The following is an 18,945-nucleotide window of genomic DNA, read 5'->3' on the forward strand; positions in this document are numbered from 1 at the left end:
CTTTGAATCAGTTTCCTCATGTGTAAGGTGGGGAATTCACAACAGCCCTATGTGGCAGGTGCTACTATTATCCTCATTTTACAGATGAGGAAATTAAAGCAGAGAGATTAAATAATTTGTTCGAGGTTCACAGCTACTAATTATTCCTATGGTTCATGGAAATAAAACTATAAAGATCTAAATGTTGCCCATGTTAACTACAATTATATTTGAAATTCTTTTTGCCAAGCTAGACTGTTACCTAAATATTTCCTTTTTGCCCAAAACTCAGTTAGCATTGTTGAAAGACTAATGTAATTTCTCCTTCAGGCAGTTGTCTGCTCAGTAACGTCCGGCGATATTAACAGTGGTGGTGTAACTTTACATAGTCCCAGGGTACATACAGGCAGAGTTGGGAATATTACATCTATCATCATCCCACAAAATGTAAGATCCTGTGAGGACGCATGGTGGCGCTGCAGGATAAGAACGTACAAACCAGAACGGCAGCTGCAGCTCCATTAACTGGCAAAAAACAGCAGAACCTGGAAGTCCACGGGAAGCTTGGATGCCAAAGGGATGACGGCTGGGTCCTCTGGAGAGGACTACTCACTAGAATATTTCTGAGGTATCTGTGGAATAACCACAGCCTCAGATACTGGGGACTTTACATTCCCACAGAACCGTCCTCCCAGGAAGCTGAATCCAGCAAGAACAATGGAGGCCAGCGGGAAGCTCATTTGCAGACAAAGGCAAGTCCTTTTTTCCTTTCTCCTTTTGGGCTTATCTCTGGCGGGCGCGGCGGAACCTAGACGCTATTCTGTGGTGGAGGAAACTGAGGGCAGCTCCTTTGTCACCAATTTAGCAAAGGACCTGGGTCTGGAGCAGAGGGAATTCTCCAGGCGGGGGGTTAGGGTTGTTTCCAGAGGGAACAAACTACATTTGCAGCTCAATCAGGAGACCGGGGATTTGTTGCTCAATGAGAAATTGGACCGTGAAGATCTGTGCGGTCACACAGAGCCCTGTGTGCTACGTTTCCAAGTGTTGCTAGAGAGCCCCTTCGAGTTTTTTCAAGCTGAGCTGCAAGTGATAGACATAAACGACCACTCTCCAGTATTTCTGGACAAACAAATGTTGGTGAAAGTGTCAGAGAGCAGTCCTCCTGGGACTACGTTTCCTCTGAAGAATGCTGAAGACTTAGACGTAGGCCAAAACAATATTGAGAACTATATAATCAGCCCCAACTCCTATTTTCGGGTCCTCACCCGCAAACGCAGTGATGGAAGGAAATATCCAGAGCTGGTGCTGGACAAAGCGCTGGACCGAGAGGAAGAAGCTGAGCTCAGGTTAACACTCACAGCACTGGATGGTGGCTCTCCGCCCAGATCTGGCACTGCTCAGGTCTACATTGAAGTTGTGGATGTCAACGATAATGCTCCTGAATTTGAGCAGCCTTTCTACAGGGTGCAGATCTCTGAGGACAGTCCAGTAGGCTTCCTGGTTGTGAAGGTCTCTGCCACGGATGTAGACACAGGAGTCAATGGAGAGATTTCCTATTCACTTTTCCAAGCTTCAGATGAGATAAGCAAAACTTTTAAGGTCGATTTCTTGACAGGAGAAATTCGACTAAGAAAACAACTTGATTTCGAAAAATTTCAGTCCTATGAAGTCAATATCGAGGCGAGAGATGCTGGAGGCTTTTCTGGAAAATGCACCGTTCTGATTCAAGTGATGGATGTGAATGACCATGCCCCAGAAGTTACCATGTCTGCATTTACCAGCCCAATACCTGAGAACCAGCCTGAAACTGTGGTTGCACTTTTCAGTGTTTCAGATCTTGATTCAGGAGAAAATGGGAAAATAAGTTGCTCCATTCAGGAGGATCTACCCTTCCTCCTGAAATCTTCTGTGGGGAACTTTTACACCCTACTAACAGAGACACCACTAGACAGAGAAAGCAGAGCCGAGTACAACGTCACTATCACCATCACTGACTTGGGGACACCCAGGCTGACAACACACCTCAACATGACCGTGCTGGTCTCGGACGTCAATGACAACGCCCCCACCTTCACCCAAACCTCCTACACCCTGTTCGTCCGCGAGAACAACAGCCCCGCCCTGCACATCGGCAGCGTCAGCGCCACAGACAGAGACTCAGGCACCAACGCCCAGGTCACCTACTCGCTGTTGCCGCCCCAGGACCCGCACCTGCCCCTCGCCTCCCTGGTCTCCATCAACGCGGACAACGGCCACTTGTTTGCCCTCATCTCGCTGGACTACGAGGCCCTGCAGGCTTTCGAGTTTCGCGTGGGCGCCACAGACCGCGGCTCCCCGGCGCTGAGCAGCGAGGCGCTGGTGCGCGTGCGGGTGCTGGACGCCAACGACAACTCGCCCTTCGTGCTGTACCCGCTGCAGAACAGCTCCGCGCCCTGCACCGAGCTGGTGCCCCGGGCGGCCGAGCTGGGCTACCTAGTGACCAAGGTGGTGGCGGTGGACGGCGACTCGGGCCAGAACGCATGGCTGTCGTACCAGCTGCTCAAGGCCACGGAGCCCGGGCTGTTCGGCGTGTGGGCGCACAATGGCGAGGTGCGCACCGCCAGGCTGCTGAGCGAGCGCGACGTGGCCAAGCACAGGCTGGTGGTGCTGGTCAAGGACAATGGCGAGCCTCCGCGCTCGGCCACCGCCACGCTGCACGTGCTCCTGGTGGACGGCTTCTCCCAGCCCTACCTGCCGCTCCCGGAGGCGGCCCCGGCCCAGGCCCAGGCCGACTCGTTCACCGTCTACCTGGTGGTGGCGTTGGCCTCGGTGTCTTTGCTCTTCCTCTTCTCGGTGCTCCTGTTCGTGGCGGTGCGGCTGTGCAGGAGGAGCAAGGCGGCCTCAGTGGGTCGCTGCTCGGTGCCTGAGGGCCCCTTTCCAGGGCATCTTGTGGACGTGAGCGGCACCGGGAGCCTGTCTCAGAACTATCAGTACGAGGTGTGCCTGGCGGGAGGCTCAGGGACGAATGAGTTCCAGTTCCTGAAACCAGTATTACCTAATATTCAGGGCCATTCTTTTGGGCCAGAAATGGAAGAAAACTCTAACTTTAGGGATGGCTTTGGTTTCAGCCTTCAGTTAAAGTAATTGTTTTCATATTATACATTTTAATTTTTATGATCAATTCAAAGTAATGGTTTTCTGTCAACATAGCATAAATTTTAAATTACACTAAATTTGCCCATAGTATTTGTCTTGTTTTCACTGTTTTAAAAAATGATACTCATTTTCTCTTCATTAGTATATCCAGTGGACTCTAATCATAATTCTTTAACAGTGCACTTTTAATTAAAATGTACGTAGTAAAATGCACAGATCTGAAGTGAAGAAATTAATGTAATTGATCTTTTTAAGCCTTTATTTTTTTATTTCTAATCTAGCTAAAATTTAGTTAAAAGTGGTGTAGAGAATGTTTTACATTTATTGCCTTTTAAATGTTTCCCCATATCCTAAGGGAGTTGACATATTATCCCCTTTTTTAAATATGAGAAAACTGAGGCTTAGAAAGGTAACTTGGCTGTGAGCAGTGGCTCACACCTGTAATCACAACATTTTGAGAGGCTGAGGCAAGCTGAACCCTTTGAGCTCAGTAGTTCGAGACCAGCCTGGGCAATGGGGCAAAACACTGACACTAACAAAAATACAAAAAGTAGCCAGGTGTGATTGTGAACCTGTAGTCCCAGCTACTCAGGAGGCTGAGGTAAGAGGATCCCCTGAGCCCAGGAGACAGAGACTGCAGTGAGCCAAGATTGTGCCATTGCACTCCAGGCTGGGTGACAGAGTGAGACCTCATCCCCCTGGCAAAAAACGATTAACTTTCTTATAATTCTGAAGTAATAAAGGTAAAAATTTGAAATATAATCTAAGTCTAACCAATATGCTATATGGTCAGGCATTAACTGATAGCATTGTTTTTCTAACTAAGGAAATGAAATTTATGTTATTCCTACTCCTACTCCATGAACTAAACTCTCATGTGAAAATACAAGTTTTAGTTTATAGTTTGTCTATACTACTCTGCACAAATATACCCATGTTCTTATCGAAGCTCTAAGTATGCTGGGACAGATACTACAAATGAACTTTATGATGAGCGAATTAACCTGATTTATAGTCCTGTACCTTCTCTACATGCCATATCCATTATTAAAGAAATGAGTCTAAGTAGGAAGTAGAGTTAACCTATAGTTGCATTTCTTGAATTTCTTATTCTCTTTCTTCAGTCTTTTTCGGTTAACCTACACACACACACACACACACACCCACACACACGTTTATAAGTGGGATGGGAGAAGGGGTATGGTGATAATTAAAAGAGGTAAGGTTTCTCTTGAGATGAAAATGTTTTAAAATTGTGATGGCGGATGCACACCTCTGAATATATTAAAAGCCATTGAAATGAAAAAAGGGTGGGGGGAATCCAAAAGTGTAGCAGACCCAACCTTGAGATTTGCCTGTTTGGGAATGAATTTTCCAATAACTTGAAAGTTGTAAAAACTCACAGTTCTCAGGGTTAGGTGTCAGAAAGAAAAGGAAGTAATTTATTCTTTAATAAAGTAATTGTTAAATACTCTTTAGAACTACCACTGATTGCAATTTTGCAGTGTCTACTCATAGTGTCTATATAGGTACCATGAAAAAGATGTACTTGTGAAACTGTTCTCATGTTACTTCAGAAACATTTTGCTCCTAAGTGTATATTCTATCTCTGGTTAAATGTTCATTGAATTTTATTTAATCATTAATCTCAACGGCATTAAACAGTCAATAACATAAATGACAGTCTTCTCTTTGTACTCCTCCCTGTACAACATCACAGAGCTCCATCTGTACACACGAAAGTCACATGAAATAGAACTCAGTGTTTTATATTACATAGTCTATTCAGTACATTTAGAAGTATTTTGCCTCCAATATTCAACCAGAATAAAAGACTCAGTGAGAACGCGTGGTGGCGCTGCAGGTTAAGATGACGGAACATAGAATTGCCTGCGCAGCTCCAGGATCCAGCAAACGGTTTCCCAAAGCCTGGAAGCAAAAGAATAGCTGAGCCAGAGCAAACACGAGTGTGAAACCTCTTTAAGACAGCATTGGGCTGCTTGGTTCTGACATTCTGGAGTGCAAAACCGTGCTACTAGGATCCTGGGGATACATGAAGCTTCTGTGAACCAACTTTTCAAGAAAAAGCAATGGAGATTGGATGGATGCACAATAGGAGACAAAGGCAAGTCCTTGTTTTCTTTGTTTTGCTGAGCTTGTCTGGGGCGGGCGCCGAGTTGGGGTCCTATTCCGTAGTGGAAGAAACGGAGAGAGGCTCTTTTGTGGCAAACCTAGGAAAAGACCTGGGGTTGGGGTTGACAGAGATGTCCACCCGCAAGGCCAGGATCATTTCCCAGGGGAACAAACAGCATTTGCAGCTCAAGGTTCAAACTGGGGATTTGCTCATAAATGAGAAGCTAGATCGAGAGGAGCTATGCGGTCCCACTGAGCCTTGCATACTACATTTCCAAGTGTTAATGGAAAAACCTTTAGAAATATTTCAGGCTGAACTGAGGGTGATAGATATAAATGACTATTCTCCCATGTTCACTGAGAAGGAAATGATTCTAAAAATACCTGAAAACAGTCCTCCAGGAACTGAGTTCCCTCTCAATCATGCTTTGGACTTGGACGTAGGAAGCAATAATGTTCAAAACTATAAAATCAGCCCAAATTCCCATTTTGGGGTTCTAACCAGAGAACGCAATGATGGCAGGAAATATCCTGAGCTAGTGTTGGATAAAGAGCTGGATAGGGAGGAGGAGCCTCAACTAAAATTAACCCTGACAGCGCTGGATGGCGGCTCTCCATCGCGATCTGGAACTGCTCAGGTCCGCATTGAAGTGGTGGACATCAATGATAACGCCCCTGAGTTTGAGCAGCCCATCTACAAAGCTCAGATTCCAGAGAACAGCCCTCTTGGCTCCCTGGTTGCCACTGTCTCCGCCAGGGATTTAGACAGCGGAGCCAATGGGAAAATATCATACACACTCTTTCAGCCTTCAGAGGATATTAGTAAAACTTTGGAGGTAAATCCTATGACAGGGGAAATTCGACTGAGTAAACAAGTAGATTTCGAAACGGTTACGTCTTATGAAGTGGACATCAAAGCCACAGATGGGGGAGGTCTTTCAGGAAAGTGCACTCTTCTCCTGCAAGTGGTGGATGTGAATGACAATCCCCCACAGGTGACCATGTCTGCACTCACCAGCCCCATCCCAGAGAACTCGCCTGAGATAGTAGTTGCTGTTTTCAGCGTTTCAGATCCTGACTCCGGAAACAATGGGAAGACGATTTCCTCCATTCAGGAAGACCTTCCCTTTCTTCTAAAACCTTCAGTCAAGAACTTTTACAGCTTGGTAACGGAGAGAGCACTCGACAGAGAAGCAAGGGCTGAATATAATATCACCCTCACCGTCACAGATATGGGGACTCCAAGGCTGAAAACGCAGCACAACATAACAGTGCAGATATCAGATGTCAATGATAACGCCCCCGCTTTCACCCAAACCTCCTACACCCTGTTCGTCCGCGAGAACAACAGCCCCGCCCTGCACATCGGCAGTGTCAGCGCCACAGACAGAGACTCAGGCACCAACGCCCAGGTCACCTACTCGCTGCTGCCGCCCCAGGACCCGCACCTGCCCCTCGCCTCCCTGGTCTCCATCAACGCGGACAACGGCCACCTGTTCGCCCTCCGGTCTTTGGACTACGAGGCCCTGCAGGCGTTCGAGTTCCGCGTGGGCGCCACAGACCACGGGTCCCCAGCGCTGAGCAGCGAGGCGCTGGTGCGCGTGCTGGTGCTGGACGCCAACGACAACTCGCCCTTCGTGCTGTACCCGCTGCAGAACAGCTCCGCGCCCTGCACCGACCTGGTGCCCCGGGCGGCCGAGCCGGGCTACCTGGTGACCAAGGTGGTGGCGGTGGACGGCGACTCGGGCCAGAACGCCTGGCTGTCGTATCAGCTCCTCAAGGCCACGGAGCCCGGGCTGTTCGGTGTGTGGGCGCACAATGGCGAGGTGCGCACCGCCAGGCTGCTGAGCGAGCGCGACGCGGCCAAGCACAGGCTGGTGGTGCTGGTGAAGGACAATGGCGAGCCTTCGCGCTCTTCCACCGCCACGCTGCACGTGCTCCTGGTGGACGGCTTCTCCCAGCCCTACCTGCCTCTCCCTGAGACGGCCCCGGCCCAGGCCCAGGCCGACTCGCTCACCGTCTACCTGGTGGTGGCGTTGGCCTCGGTGTCGTCTCTCTTCCTCTTTTCAGTACTCCTGTTCGTAGTGTTGCGGCTGTGCAGGAGGAGCAGGGCGGCCTCAGTGGGTCGCTGCTTGGTGCCCGAGGGCCCCCTTCCAGGGCATCTGGTGGACGTGAGCGGCACCGAGACCCTATCTCAGAACTACCAGTATGAGGTGTGTCTGGCAGGAGGGTGGGGGACAAATGAGTTCAAGTTCCTAAAGCCTATTATCCCCAACTTCCCTCCCCAGTGCCCTGGGAAAGAAATACAGGGAAATTCTACCTTCCGCAATAACTTTGGGTTCAATATTCAGTGACCATAGTCGACTTTTATATTCCATAGGTATTTAATTTTGTGGCATTTCTATGCCAATGTTTATTTCCCCCAATTTGTGTGTATTTAAAATTGTACTGATTTACTCTCGATTTTTCTCATGTTCTTTCTCCCTTTGCTTTAAAGTGAACATTTACCTTTATTCCTGGTTCTTAAAAGATGGCAATTCATTCTTTAACCTAGATGGTCTTAATTTGTAATTAATTTGCCTCCCTAAAGAGCAAACCAAATCACATTTTTTTCATGCCCCTATCTTTAGTTGAACTTCACCCACTATTATGCTTATGGTAAAATTAAATAGAGCAATTTGGAAATGATTCAAATTTTCCAGCATTTCTTCATTTGATTCTCTTTTTTTCAGTCTTAAAATAATGATTGCTATTCAGACATATCATTTTTCTTTTTTTAAATCCAGTGCATTTTTAGTTAACCTTTAAATAGATTTTTGCTTTCAAAAATAAACCAGAAAACCTATATCCTATGATACAACTCCAAGTGTTATCACTTGATTCGAAAGGGTCAGAAGACCAGTTTCTTAGTATCCTTTCCTCATTCATCCTGGAGAGGATTGTGCCGGCACGTTAATACTGTGGCCAATCACAGAATCTGGGAATATGAAGCTATAATTTTTTAATTAATGTCACAATGCTCTAATGCAATCTAGTTGAATGCAGAAGCCTGTGCCCAAATAATAATTTGTATAGCATAAATTGGAGTTGTGTGTTAATGTGTAAAAATTTTTGCCTGTACCATCATATAATTTAATGTATATACACCAGAAACTATTTTTCAAACTTTTTTTACTGCAACCAATAATTAAGATTATATCTTACATATTTTGAAACACACAAGCTTAATAGAAAGAAATGCTTGTGAACAATGCTTAGTCTTTTTATGACATAATTTGAAATTACCTATATATTTCATTCTATTCAATTTTCAAATGTGGTCATGATCCACTGAACTTATTTCATGGTATACTAATGGGTAGTAACCCAAAGTTTGAAAACCACTTTTCTCAGACGTATAAAAGTATACCAGATGTTGAACATTGATAGTATCAAAAGATAGTCCCTTAGGGTTCTAATTTAAAAAAATTTTCCAAACCATTGTAGGGGAGTAGCTTTGTCTCATGTTAAACCACTCTTACCTTTAAGGATCTGACACACTATGCAAGAAAAAGACTTCAAGGTTGGAGAAGGAGATTTTCCATGACTTTTATCAAAAAGTCTAAAGTCTATGTTGTGGGAGAAAAATATAGAATAACAAAATGAGTAAAAGTATAGAGGCAAAACAAGCGTGTGTATGAGAGAGAGAGAAGGCATGGAAAAGAGGAAGTTCGTGGGGATGAGTAAAAGGACTACTTCCAGTGCCACAGACCAGACTCAGTTGCTTCTCTTATTTTATTTTTTGAGACAGCGTCCTGTTCTGTCACCCAGGCTGGAGTGCAGTGGTGTTATCTCCACTTACTGCAACCTCCACCTCCTGGGCTCAAGTGATCCTCCCACCTCAGCCTCCCTAGTACCCAGGACTACAGGCCCAGGCCACCACACCCACTAATTTTTGCATTTTTAGTAGAAACAAGGTTTCATCATATTTCCCAGACTGGTCTTGAACTCCTGAGCTCAAGCAATCTGCCTGCCTCAGCCTCCCAAAGTGCTATGATTACAGGTATGAGCACCTGGCCTCAACTGCTTCTTGAGTATATTTTAAAACTTTATCTTAACATTGTAGAGGGACTGGATATTAGTCAGTTGATAACGCCAAGAAGTTCAATCTCTTTTAATAGCATATCTAAGACAACCTAATGTTTATACTTCTTGCTAAGATTTCACTACCGGTTCTGTTGAGCTGTGTCAACTGAGTAATTATTCTTTTCTTTTTTCTTTCTTTGTTTATTTTTTAGAGACAGGGTCTCAGTCACCTAGGCTGGAGTGCAGTGGTGCAATCATAGCTCACTGAAGCCTTGACCTCCTGGACTCAAGCAATCCTCCTGCCGCAGCCTCCCAAGTAGCTGGGACCACAGGCACATGCCACCACCCCCAGCTATTTTTGTTTGTTTGTTTGTTGTTTTGTTTTGTTTTCTTTTGTTTTTGAGGCGGAGTCTCACTCTGTCACCCAGGCAGGAGTGCAGTGGCGCGATCTCGGCTCACTGCAAGCTCTGCCTCCTGGGTTCCCGCCATTCTCCTGCCTCTCCCGAGTAGCACCCCCAGCTCTTTTTTAAAAAATTTTGTAGAGATGAGTTCTCATCATGTTGCCCAGGCTGTTGAACTCCTGGCCTACAAAGGTGGGAGTTATTCTAGCAGCTTCCCTGTGATCTTCTCATATCTACTGGTGGAGTGGGAAAGAGTAGTTCAAACAACTCAGACAGAAAATCTCGCTAGTGCAACAGTGGAGAAAAGGGCCAAGTACTTGTCCTATTACTTCCAGTTTTTCTAGATATGTGAGCAGCAGGACCCCTCTCTTTATAAAAAGAACTATGAGTTTCCTGGCTCTAAAGAGTGACCAGGCATTCAGTAACTCAAATGCCCAGATACATATAACCAACCAATTCTCCTAGAATGTATTGCCAAAAATGAATTTTGCTCATATGCTTCAAAGACCTCATTTATAGTTATACTTAAAACAGTGCATAGGAATCAAGCTGTATCAGCCAATTTTATATGAAAGAACTATAGGTTGTAAGTAACTTAGAACACAATTTTATATCTAGCGGGGGTTAAAGGACACTTAGAAAATAGAGACACAAGAGATGGCCCAGTCTTACAGAATGGATTCTCCTGAAAACCCTTACAATAAAAACCAAGTAACAGTATTTTTTTTTTTATTTAGGCAATAGTATGGGAGGGAAAAGGGACATAGGACATTTTATCTTACAAACACATTGTTCTCTTTATCTTTCTGTTTCAAGTTCTACCACCACTCCTGGGTCCACTGATTAATCTAACAACATGGCCTCTCAGTCCCTAAGTCTTTACCTCTACTCCTGTTATTCAGTCATTAATGCCCTGGCTACATATTGTACTTTTTCCCCCACCAAGAAACTGTTCTATGATATAATAATTTCAGCTATCTCCCTCTGAGAGCACAATTGTCTATGCCTACAACCTTCTCATTCTGCTGTTTCTATCACATCTTGTCTTTGACCTTATCAGGAGCTCCATTCCATGATGCTGATACTACCTATCAAACGCTCCTGTTTTAATTTCCTTCTTATCCAGCTGATTTCCTGGTTTACCACTCCCAGTTGCTCTCACGCCCATATTCTCAATTCCCTTGTTCAATTTTCCTTCACTAAAACCACCTGATGAAACTCCAGCCCAGATGAATATAGTCCTCCTCCTCTCTTACACATGGGGTGCTGCACTCTATAAGACCAAACTTACAAAATTAGCAATACCACTGCCACTATAAATGTATAATATTCAAACCTAATTGGGCTTCTGAGACCAAGAACTCCTTTTATAATTTTTCTAATGAGCTTTCTCTTCTATGCTCCACAACAACTATTTTAAACCTACGTAACTTACTTTAAACTTCTTACCCTACCACTTAGATACCCCCTTTTATCAGATGAACTTGCCTAATACCTTATTGAGAAAATAGAATCCATCAGCTAGAAATTCATTTTCCTGTCCCCTACTCCACAGCTTTAGCAGCATCTGTATCTATACTTTTCACCTGCTGAGGTCCCTCCCACTGGTCTAAATCCAATCCCTTCATACATTGCCTGGATCTCATCTTTAACAACCTTTCCAGGGGACTTGCGTTATCCCTTCTGTATCTTAATTTTCTCCTTCCCTACTGAACATTGGCGTTTTAAAGATATTCAAGTTTCTCTAGTCTTTAAAATACTCTCTGAGTCTGAATTCTTCTCCAGATACCAATGTATTTCTTATTCCTTTTTACAGCCTTTTCATTCTTTACAAATTTCTTGAGAGCCTGGCTGCAGTGAGCCAGTGAGCCCGGGTGACAGACTGAGACCCTGTCTCAAAAAAAAAAAAAAATTGTTGAAAGAACCATCTACCTCATTTTTGCCTCCTCATCCCTCACTTTGCACCGAAGTACAATCTAATTTTCATCACAATCATTCTACTGAAACTGCTATTGCAAATGTTATCAAAGATTTCCATATAAGTTAAGATTATATTGTGGAACCAATGTGATGCAATGACACGGTGGCTTGTAAACATGTCTCTCTTTTTCACATGACAGTACCAGTGTAAAAATTATTAGGTAGGTAGGGCAGCTTTCATCCTCACAGTCCCTCTGAAACCAAATTTTCTTTCAAGTAATTTCTTCAACAGTCCCTATGGTAATATAATCTGCATGGCTGTAGCTGGGTCACTGCCCACACTCAAATACAAGGGAGGCTGGGATGGGCAATCTACTTTCATGGCCACGTACCTGGGTACAGTTCTATTACTATAGAAGCAAGGGAAAACAGATTTTGTCAGACATCTATCAGAATCCTCCACAATGACCATCTTTTTAAGCCCAATGGATAATTGTCATACTTATTTTTCTTGACTTTTCTGAAGCATTTGCAGCCATTGATCTTCCTCATCTCCTTAAAATGCTATTTGCTTTTGATTTCATGATTTTGAACTCTGAGCCTTCTTTATCTTTTCAAATATACTTCTTGCCCTGTCTCCTCTAAATGAAGATGTTTCTCAGAGTTCTGTGCCAAGCCTCCTTTATACTGATTTGACACACTTTTGCTTGGTTATCCTAGAGCATTCATGGTATATATATATATACGGTGATTGAAATCATGAATGCTATATATATATGCTCTATATATATGCTCTCTATATATGCTCTCTCTCTCTCTCTCTCTCTATATATATATATATACACACACACCAAAGTTCATATTGCCAGCCCAGATTTATTTCCTATGCTTTGGTTATATGCAAACACACACACACACACCCCACCACCACACAAACACACATCCTACAGGCACTTACCTCAATATCAGCATGTTCAAAACTGAACACTTCATCTTTTTCCACCCCAATTATGTTTTTTAACATTCCCTGTCCTAGTGAATGACACCACTAGTCATCCAGTTGCCCAGTCCAGAGGTGTGATATCATCTCTGAGTCTTTCCCCTTTTTCTCCCCATGCAACCTATCAACCAACAGTTGAAAATATTTCATCTCCTCATACATTTCTACTCATTCCTCTTCTCTCCATCCACACTGGCATTATCCTCATCCAGACTATCATCATCTCTTATCTGATCTCCTTGATTCTCCAGTCATTCCCCCTGAAATTAATTCTCCATAATGCAGCCAAACTGATTTTTTTAAATGCAGATGTAATCATGTTAATCAGATGTTTAAAACCCATCTTTGTACTTGAATTACCTTTAGGATAAATTCAAGAATGCATGATATGACCTGTATAATGATTCATGTTCTCACCATGCTTTTAACCCTAATTTCATTGTTAGACCCTCCCCTTCCATAGTTTTTAAAGTCCAAGGCATACTTCACTTATCTGTGTTCCTCAAAATGCCCATCTGAAATATTCCTCCTTCTCCTGCTAGTTCCTTCAGATCACAATGTATTTTTCATTACCTCAGGAAAGCTTTCACTGATGTCCCAAGTCCGACTTCGATCTTAATTATTTTATTTTTGACAGACACTTAACCAGCACTTACAAACCACCTTGTAAATATTAATTAATTAGATGCCTACGATAATAATCATAGGCAAATATTATTATTACCCCATTTTACAGGTGAGGAAACAAAGATATCTATAACTTGCCCGAGCTTATAGATAGTGAGTTACATAATCAGGATTCTAATATTGATAATTTGGTTCCAGATCCCATATTCCTTAGCACTAAGGTGTGCAGCCTCCTAGGTACAAGAGGTCCTTTCTAGGTATTTCTATATTACTTTTTATAAATGCATACATGACATACTTTATTTACTTGTCTGCCAATTTTTCTAGCTTGTGAGCTCCAGAAGAGCAAGAATTATCTCTAACTTATTTGTGCCATGTCCTTCTTTATATTTTTAAAATATAAAAGTGAAAAAAGTAATGACATTACCAACTATAGCTGACAACAAGTATTTACAAGAGTGAAGAAGAGAATATATTTGTAATTACTCGAGAAATGGCTTAAATAAAAAATTATTTCTTCAGTTCAGAATATTTTAACAGATCCTTTAGTGTCAAGCATTCAAAACAGTGATAATGCAGTGTATGGACCTTTTCTGGATTCAAATTCAAACCAACCAACGGCAAGGGACATTTTGGAGAGAACTGGGGAAAACCAAATGCAGTATAAATTATGTCGAGGAATTATTGCTCAAGTTGTTGATTGTGAACGTTATATTACAATTATCTTTTAGAAGGCCTTGTCTATTAAAAATACTTAGTGAAGTATTTAAAGGTAAAAAAATGATGTCTGGGATTTGTTTCGAATGTTCTGGATGCATTTATGAATTACTTGTTCAAAGAGGAAAACTTTTTTAATGAAAAAAACATGGAGACACATGGTGGCGCTACAGGATAAGACGAAAACAGTACATAGGCTGGCAGGGTGAGCTTCGCTATTCAGGAGAACAGAAAGCATCCAACCCACTGAAAAGACAGGCATGAAAGGAGCTTCGCCTACAGAGCTGCTGGAGGATGCACTCTCCAGGGGGTTCCTATTAAAAACCAGAGCTTCAGCTTCCAAAATTAGGGCTGAGCTTCAATTTTTCCACAAGAGATTGCCTAAAGGAACCATGGAGATCAGAGGGGCACTCGATCTGCGAAAAAGGCAAGTTCTAATATTCCTTGTTTTGCTGGGATTGTCTCGGGCAGGTACTGAATCTGCACACTATTCTGTGGCAGAGGAAACAGAAATTGGCTCTTTTGTGGCTAATCTAGCGAGGGACCTAGGGCTGGGGGTGGAGGAGCTGTCTTCACGTGAAGCCCGGGTAGTGTCTGATGATAATAAAAAGTATTTGCACCTTGATTTGCTGACTGGGGATTTGCTCCTAAATGAGAAACTAGACCGAGATGAGCTGTGTGGCTCCACCGAGCCCTGTGTGCTGCATTTTCAGGTGGTTTTGGAAAACCCTTTACAGTTTTTTCGGGTTGAGCTGCGTGTCAAAGACATAAATGATCACTCCCCTACATTCCTAGACAAGGAAATACTTATTAAAATATCAGAAGGTACCACTATTGGAACTACATTTCTAATGGAGAGTGCTCAAGATTTGGATGTCGGAAGCAACAGTCTCCAAAACTACACAATTAGCCCCAATTCTCACTTCTACATTAAAATTCCAGACAGTAGTGACAGAATGATATACCCAGAGCTGGTCCTAGATAGAGCTTTAGATTATGAACAGGAAGCTGAACTCAGATTAACAGTCACAGCCGTGGATGGTGGATCCCCGCCCAAGTCTGGGACAACTTTGGTTCTCATTAAGGTGTTGGACATCAATGATAATGCCCCTGAGTTTCCTCAGAGTCTCTATGAGGTGCAAGTCCCCGAGGATAGACCCCTTGGCTCCTGGATTGCCACCATCTCAGCTAAGGATCTGGATGCAGGAAACTATGGAAAAATATCTTACACATTTTTCCATGCATCAGAAGATATTCGTAAAACATTTGAAATTAATCCAATATCTGGGGAAGTTAATTTGAGATCACCCCTGGATTTTGAAGTAATACAGTCCTACACTATAAATATTCAGGCAACAGATGGTGGAGGTCTTTCAGGAAAATGCACCCTTCTAGTTAAAGTTATGGATATAAACGACAACCCACCAGAAGTAACCATATCGTCGATTACAAAGAGAATTCCAGAGAATGCCTCAGAGACCCTAGTAGCTCTTTTTAGTATCCTGGACCAAGACTCTGGAGACAATGGGAGGATGATTTGCTCTATTCAAGATAACCTCCCTTTTTTCCTGAAACCGACCTTCAAGAACTTTTTCACTCTAGTTTCTGAAAAAGCACTGGACAGAGAGAGCCAAGCCGAGTACAACATCACGATCACCGTCACAGACTTGGGGACACCCAGGCTGAAAACCGAGTACAACATAACCGTGCTGGTCTCTGACGTCAATGACAACGCCCCCATCTTCACCCAAACCTCCTACACCCTGTTCGTCCACGAGAACAACAGCCCCGCCCTGCACATCGGCAGCATCAGCGCCACAGACAGAGACTCAGGCACCAACGCCCAGGTCACCTACTCGCTGCTGCCGCCCCAGGACCCGCACCTGCCCCTCGCCTCCCTGGTCTCCATCAACGCGGACAACGGCCACCTGTTCGCCCTCAGGTCGCTGGACTACGAGGCCCTGCAGGAGTTCGAGTTCCACGTGGGCGCCACAGACCGCGGGTCCCCGGCGCTGAGCAGCGAGGCGCTGGTGCGCGTGCTGGTGCTGGACGCCAACGACAACTCGCCCTTCGTGCTGTACCCGCTGCAGAACAGCTCCACGCCCTGCACCGAACTGGTGCCCCGAGGGGCCGAGCCGGGCTACCTGGTGACCAAGGTGGTGGCGGTGGACGGCGACTCGGGCCGGAACGCCTGGCTGTCGTACCAGCTGCTCAAGGCCACGGAGCCCGGGTTGTTCGGCGTGTGGGCGCACAATGGCGAGGTGCGCACCGCCAGGCTGCTGAGCGAGCGCGACGTGGCCAAGCACAGGCTGGTGGTGCTGGTGAAGGACAATGGCGAGCCTCCGCGCTCGGCCACCGCAACGCTGCACGTGCTCCTGGTGGACGGCTTCTCCCAGCCCTACCTGCCGCTCCCGGAGGCGGCCCCGACCCAGGCCCAGGCCGACTCGCTCACCGTCTACCTGGTGGTGGCGTTGGCCTCGGTGTCGTCGCTCTTCCTCCTCTCGGTGCTCCTGTTCGTGGCGGTGCGGCTGTGCAGGAGGAGCAGGGAGGCCTCGGTGGGTCGCTGCTCGGTGCCCGAGGGCCCTTTTCCAGGACATCTGGTGGACGTGAGCGGCACCGGGACCCTGTCCCAGAGCTACCAATACGAGGTGTGTCTGACGGGAGGTTCCGGGACAAATGAGTTCAAATTTCTGAAGCCGATTATCCCCAATTGTCAAGTTCATGACACTGGTAAGAATATGGGGGAAATCGAGAACTTTCGAAATAGCTTTGGATTTAACATTCAATAAAACTATTTTAAATTTCTAATTTTTAGTTATTCTTGGCAAGCTGATGGTACTTTTTGCATAATCTTTTGTGGATTCTTGGTTGTACTGTAGTTGCATGCATGATTATAGCTCTTGTTTTTCTCACAGTTTCTTTAAAAATCTTTATTAGTGGCTATAATGACATAGAAATGTAATCTGTGTTTTCTGGTTTTTCATTTATTTGGTCAAAATGTTATATTAATGGAGTTATTGCTATTTTTACTGTGATAATGGTATTATGCAAGACAATATTCTTAATTATTTGGATATGCAAACTAAAGTATTAAGAGCTAATGTCATTATATATGTAACTTTAGAGACCATCAAAACATAAAGTAAAAATAAAAAGTGTTGCTGAATCTGGGTCGAAAATGTAGTGCATTTATCACACTATTCTCTCTGAAAATGTTCTTTAGAAAAGGTAAAAAAGATGCTATCCCTCCATTTTCAGTCCTGGAGAACCTTATTAGTTTTTCAAATATTTACTTTATGATGAAACTTAAGTGGTCACATTGGAAATTATTAATTTCTTAAGTAATTTTTTCTGTAACTACTTTTGTTGACAATCCTGTGGTGGAGGAAGAGTCTTACAATGCTCTGGGCCTTGCTGTCGCTCTTTAGTTTTCTTAATTTAATTTTATTTATTTATGTTTTTTGAGACAGGGTCTCATTCCATTGACCTGGCTGGAATGCAGTGGCACCATCATGGCTCACTGCAGCCTTGACTTCCTGGGTTCAGGTGATTCTCCTGCCTCAGCCTCCTGAGTATCTGGGACCACTGGCACAGGCCACCGCGGCCTGGCTAATTCTTTTGTATTTTTTTTGTACAGATGGAATCTTGCCATGTTTCCCAGTCTGGTCTGGAACTCCTTGGCTCAAACGATCTGCCCGCCTTAGCTAGTTTTTTGAGACAAAGTCTCACTTCGTTGTCCAGGCCAGAGTGTAGTGGCAGGATCTTGGCTCACTGCAGCCTCGACATTCTGGGCTCAGGTAATCCTCCTGCTTCGGCCTACTAAACAGCTTGAACTACAGGCACCCACCACGATGCCTAGCTAAATTTTTGTATATGTGGTAGAGATGGAGTTTTGCCATGTGGCCCAGGCTAGTCTCGAACTCCTGAACTCAAGTGATCCACCTGCTTTGGCCTCCGGAAGTGCTAGGATTATAGGCATGAGCCATTACGCCCGGCCTAATTTTCTTTAAATACATCGTGTTTACTAGCTTAAATTTTGTGTTGTTTATTACTAAAGCAGAAAATAATTTAGGGTTTTATCCTGGGTAAAATAGCCTTCCATCAGATGAGTACAAAGCAAGAACTTCATAAGAAATTTAAATGAAGATTCAAACTGTTAAAGAAAATGATTTAGTTTCACTTTCCTATTAATTATTGAGTAAATATAAAACATCATTAATACTTCGTGGCCTCTCTCAGATGCCTACAAAGAAGGAATGGGTAGGCATTTATGGTTTATAGATGCCTCATCATGTAACATATTATATCTCAGCTCTAAAAGAAAGTTCTATAGAAGATTATAGATAGAGATTTTGATAACTAGAATGTAGTATGGATATAGGGCTAGTGTGCATATACATTTCTGAAATTGCTGTTACAAGATTAAATACTATCATAGACCAGATGATGTAGTAAAATGGAATTTCACTTGCCATTGTGAAATAGGTGAAACAAATCCCAGTTTCCTTAGATTTCTTCCCTCTACTTCATGCAATTTTCACTGATTTTATTTTTCATTGTAACAAGTAATTATTTGTTGTGTGGATTTCTTAAAATTGACATTTAAACAATAAAATCCTGAAAAGAATATTTGGGTCCCCTTTTTCTCTCAGAGTCATAAGAGGCAAAATTGTGCTCTTAAAAGTCACTGCTAATGTAAAAACTGAAGTAAGTAAAAACTAAAGAAAGAGAAAGACTAGAATAAGGTAGAAAAAAGTGAAATGGAAAGAGAAATAAAAGTAGTGTTTTTTAACCTCAGTATTATCAATTATAAATGAAAATTTTACATAGTATTGAAACTATAATGTTTCTAGAAATTAGGCTAACAAAGAAGTCAGAAAACCTTTATGGAAAAGTGAATGATGTCGATAAAACACTAAATGAAATAATTAAATGTCTGAGTTAATTGAGACAGATGCTAATTCCTTG

At 43.6% G+C, this 18,945-nt stretch overlaps 3 protein-coding genes across 3 annotated transcripts; all 3 read left to right on the forward strand.

Moving 5' to 3' along the window:
• The first annotated feature begins 35 nt into the window (after positions 1–35).
• Positions 36–4,791, forward strand: PCDHB8 (protocadherin beta 8). The gene has a single exon (XM_032158148.2). It carries the CDS (start codon positions 697–699, stop codon positions 3,100–3,102), a length of 2,406 nt encoding a protein of 801 aa, XP_032014039.1. The 5' UTR covers positions 36–696; the 3' UTR covers positions 3,103–4,791.
• A 259-nt stretch (positions 4,792–5,050) lies between these two features.
• LOC116471626 (protocadherin beta-16) lies at positions 5,051–12,269 on the forward strand. The gene is made up of 2 exons (XM_032158150.2): positions 5,051–9,289; positions 9,525–12,269. The coding sequence occupies exon 1, from the start codon at positions 5,205–5,207 to the stop codon at positions 7,599–7,601; it is 2,397 nt and encodes a 798-aa protein (XP_032014041.1). The 5' UTR covers positions 5,051–5,204; the 3' UTR covers positions 7,602–9,289; positions 9,525–12,269.
• Positions 12,270–12,309: 40 nt separating this feature from the next.
• Positions 12,310–18,604, forward strand: PCDHB14 (protocadherin beta 14). The gene has a single exon (XM_032158149.2). The coding sequence runs from the start codon at positions 14,238–14,240 to the stop codon at positions 16,764–16,766; it is 2,529 nt and encodes an 842-aa protein (XP_032014040.1). The 5' UTR covers positions 12,310–14,237; the 3' UTR covers positions 16,767–18,604.
• Positions 18,605–18,945: the final 341 nt, after the last annotated feature.

Source organism: Hylobates moloch, unplaced genomic scaffold (genome assembly GCF_009828535.3).
Source record: "Hylobates moloch isolate HMO894 unplaced genomic scaffold, HMol_V3 SCAFFOLD_6, whole genome shotgun sequence".
Lineage (NCBI taxonomy): Eukaryota > Metazoa > Chordata > Mammalia > Primates > Hylobatidae > Hylobates > Hylobates moloch.

Coding starts and splice junctions, on each gene's coding strand:
- PCDHB14 (XM_032158149.2), top strand. CDS start 14,238: ATGAAAGGAGCTTCGCCTACAGAGCTGCTGGAGGATGCACTCTCCAGG.
- PCDHB8 (XM_032158148.2), top strand. CDS start 697: ATGGAGGCCAGCGGGAAGCTCATTTGCAGACAAAGGCAAGTCCTTTTT.
- LOC116471626 (XM_032158150.2), top strand. CDS start 5,205: ATGGAGATTGGATGGATGCACAATAGGAGACAAAGGCAAGTCCTTGTT.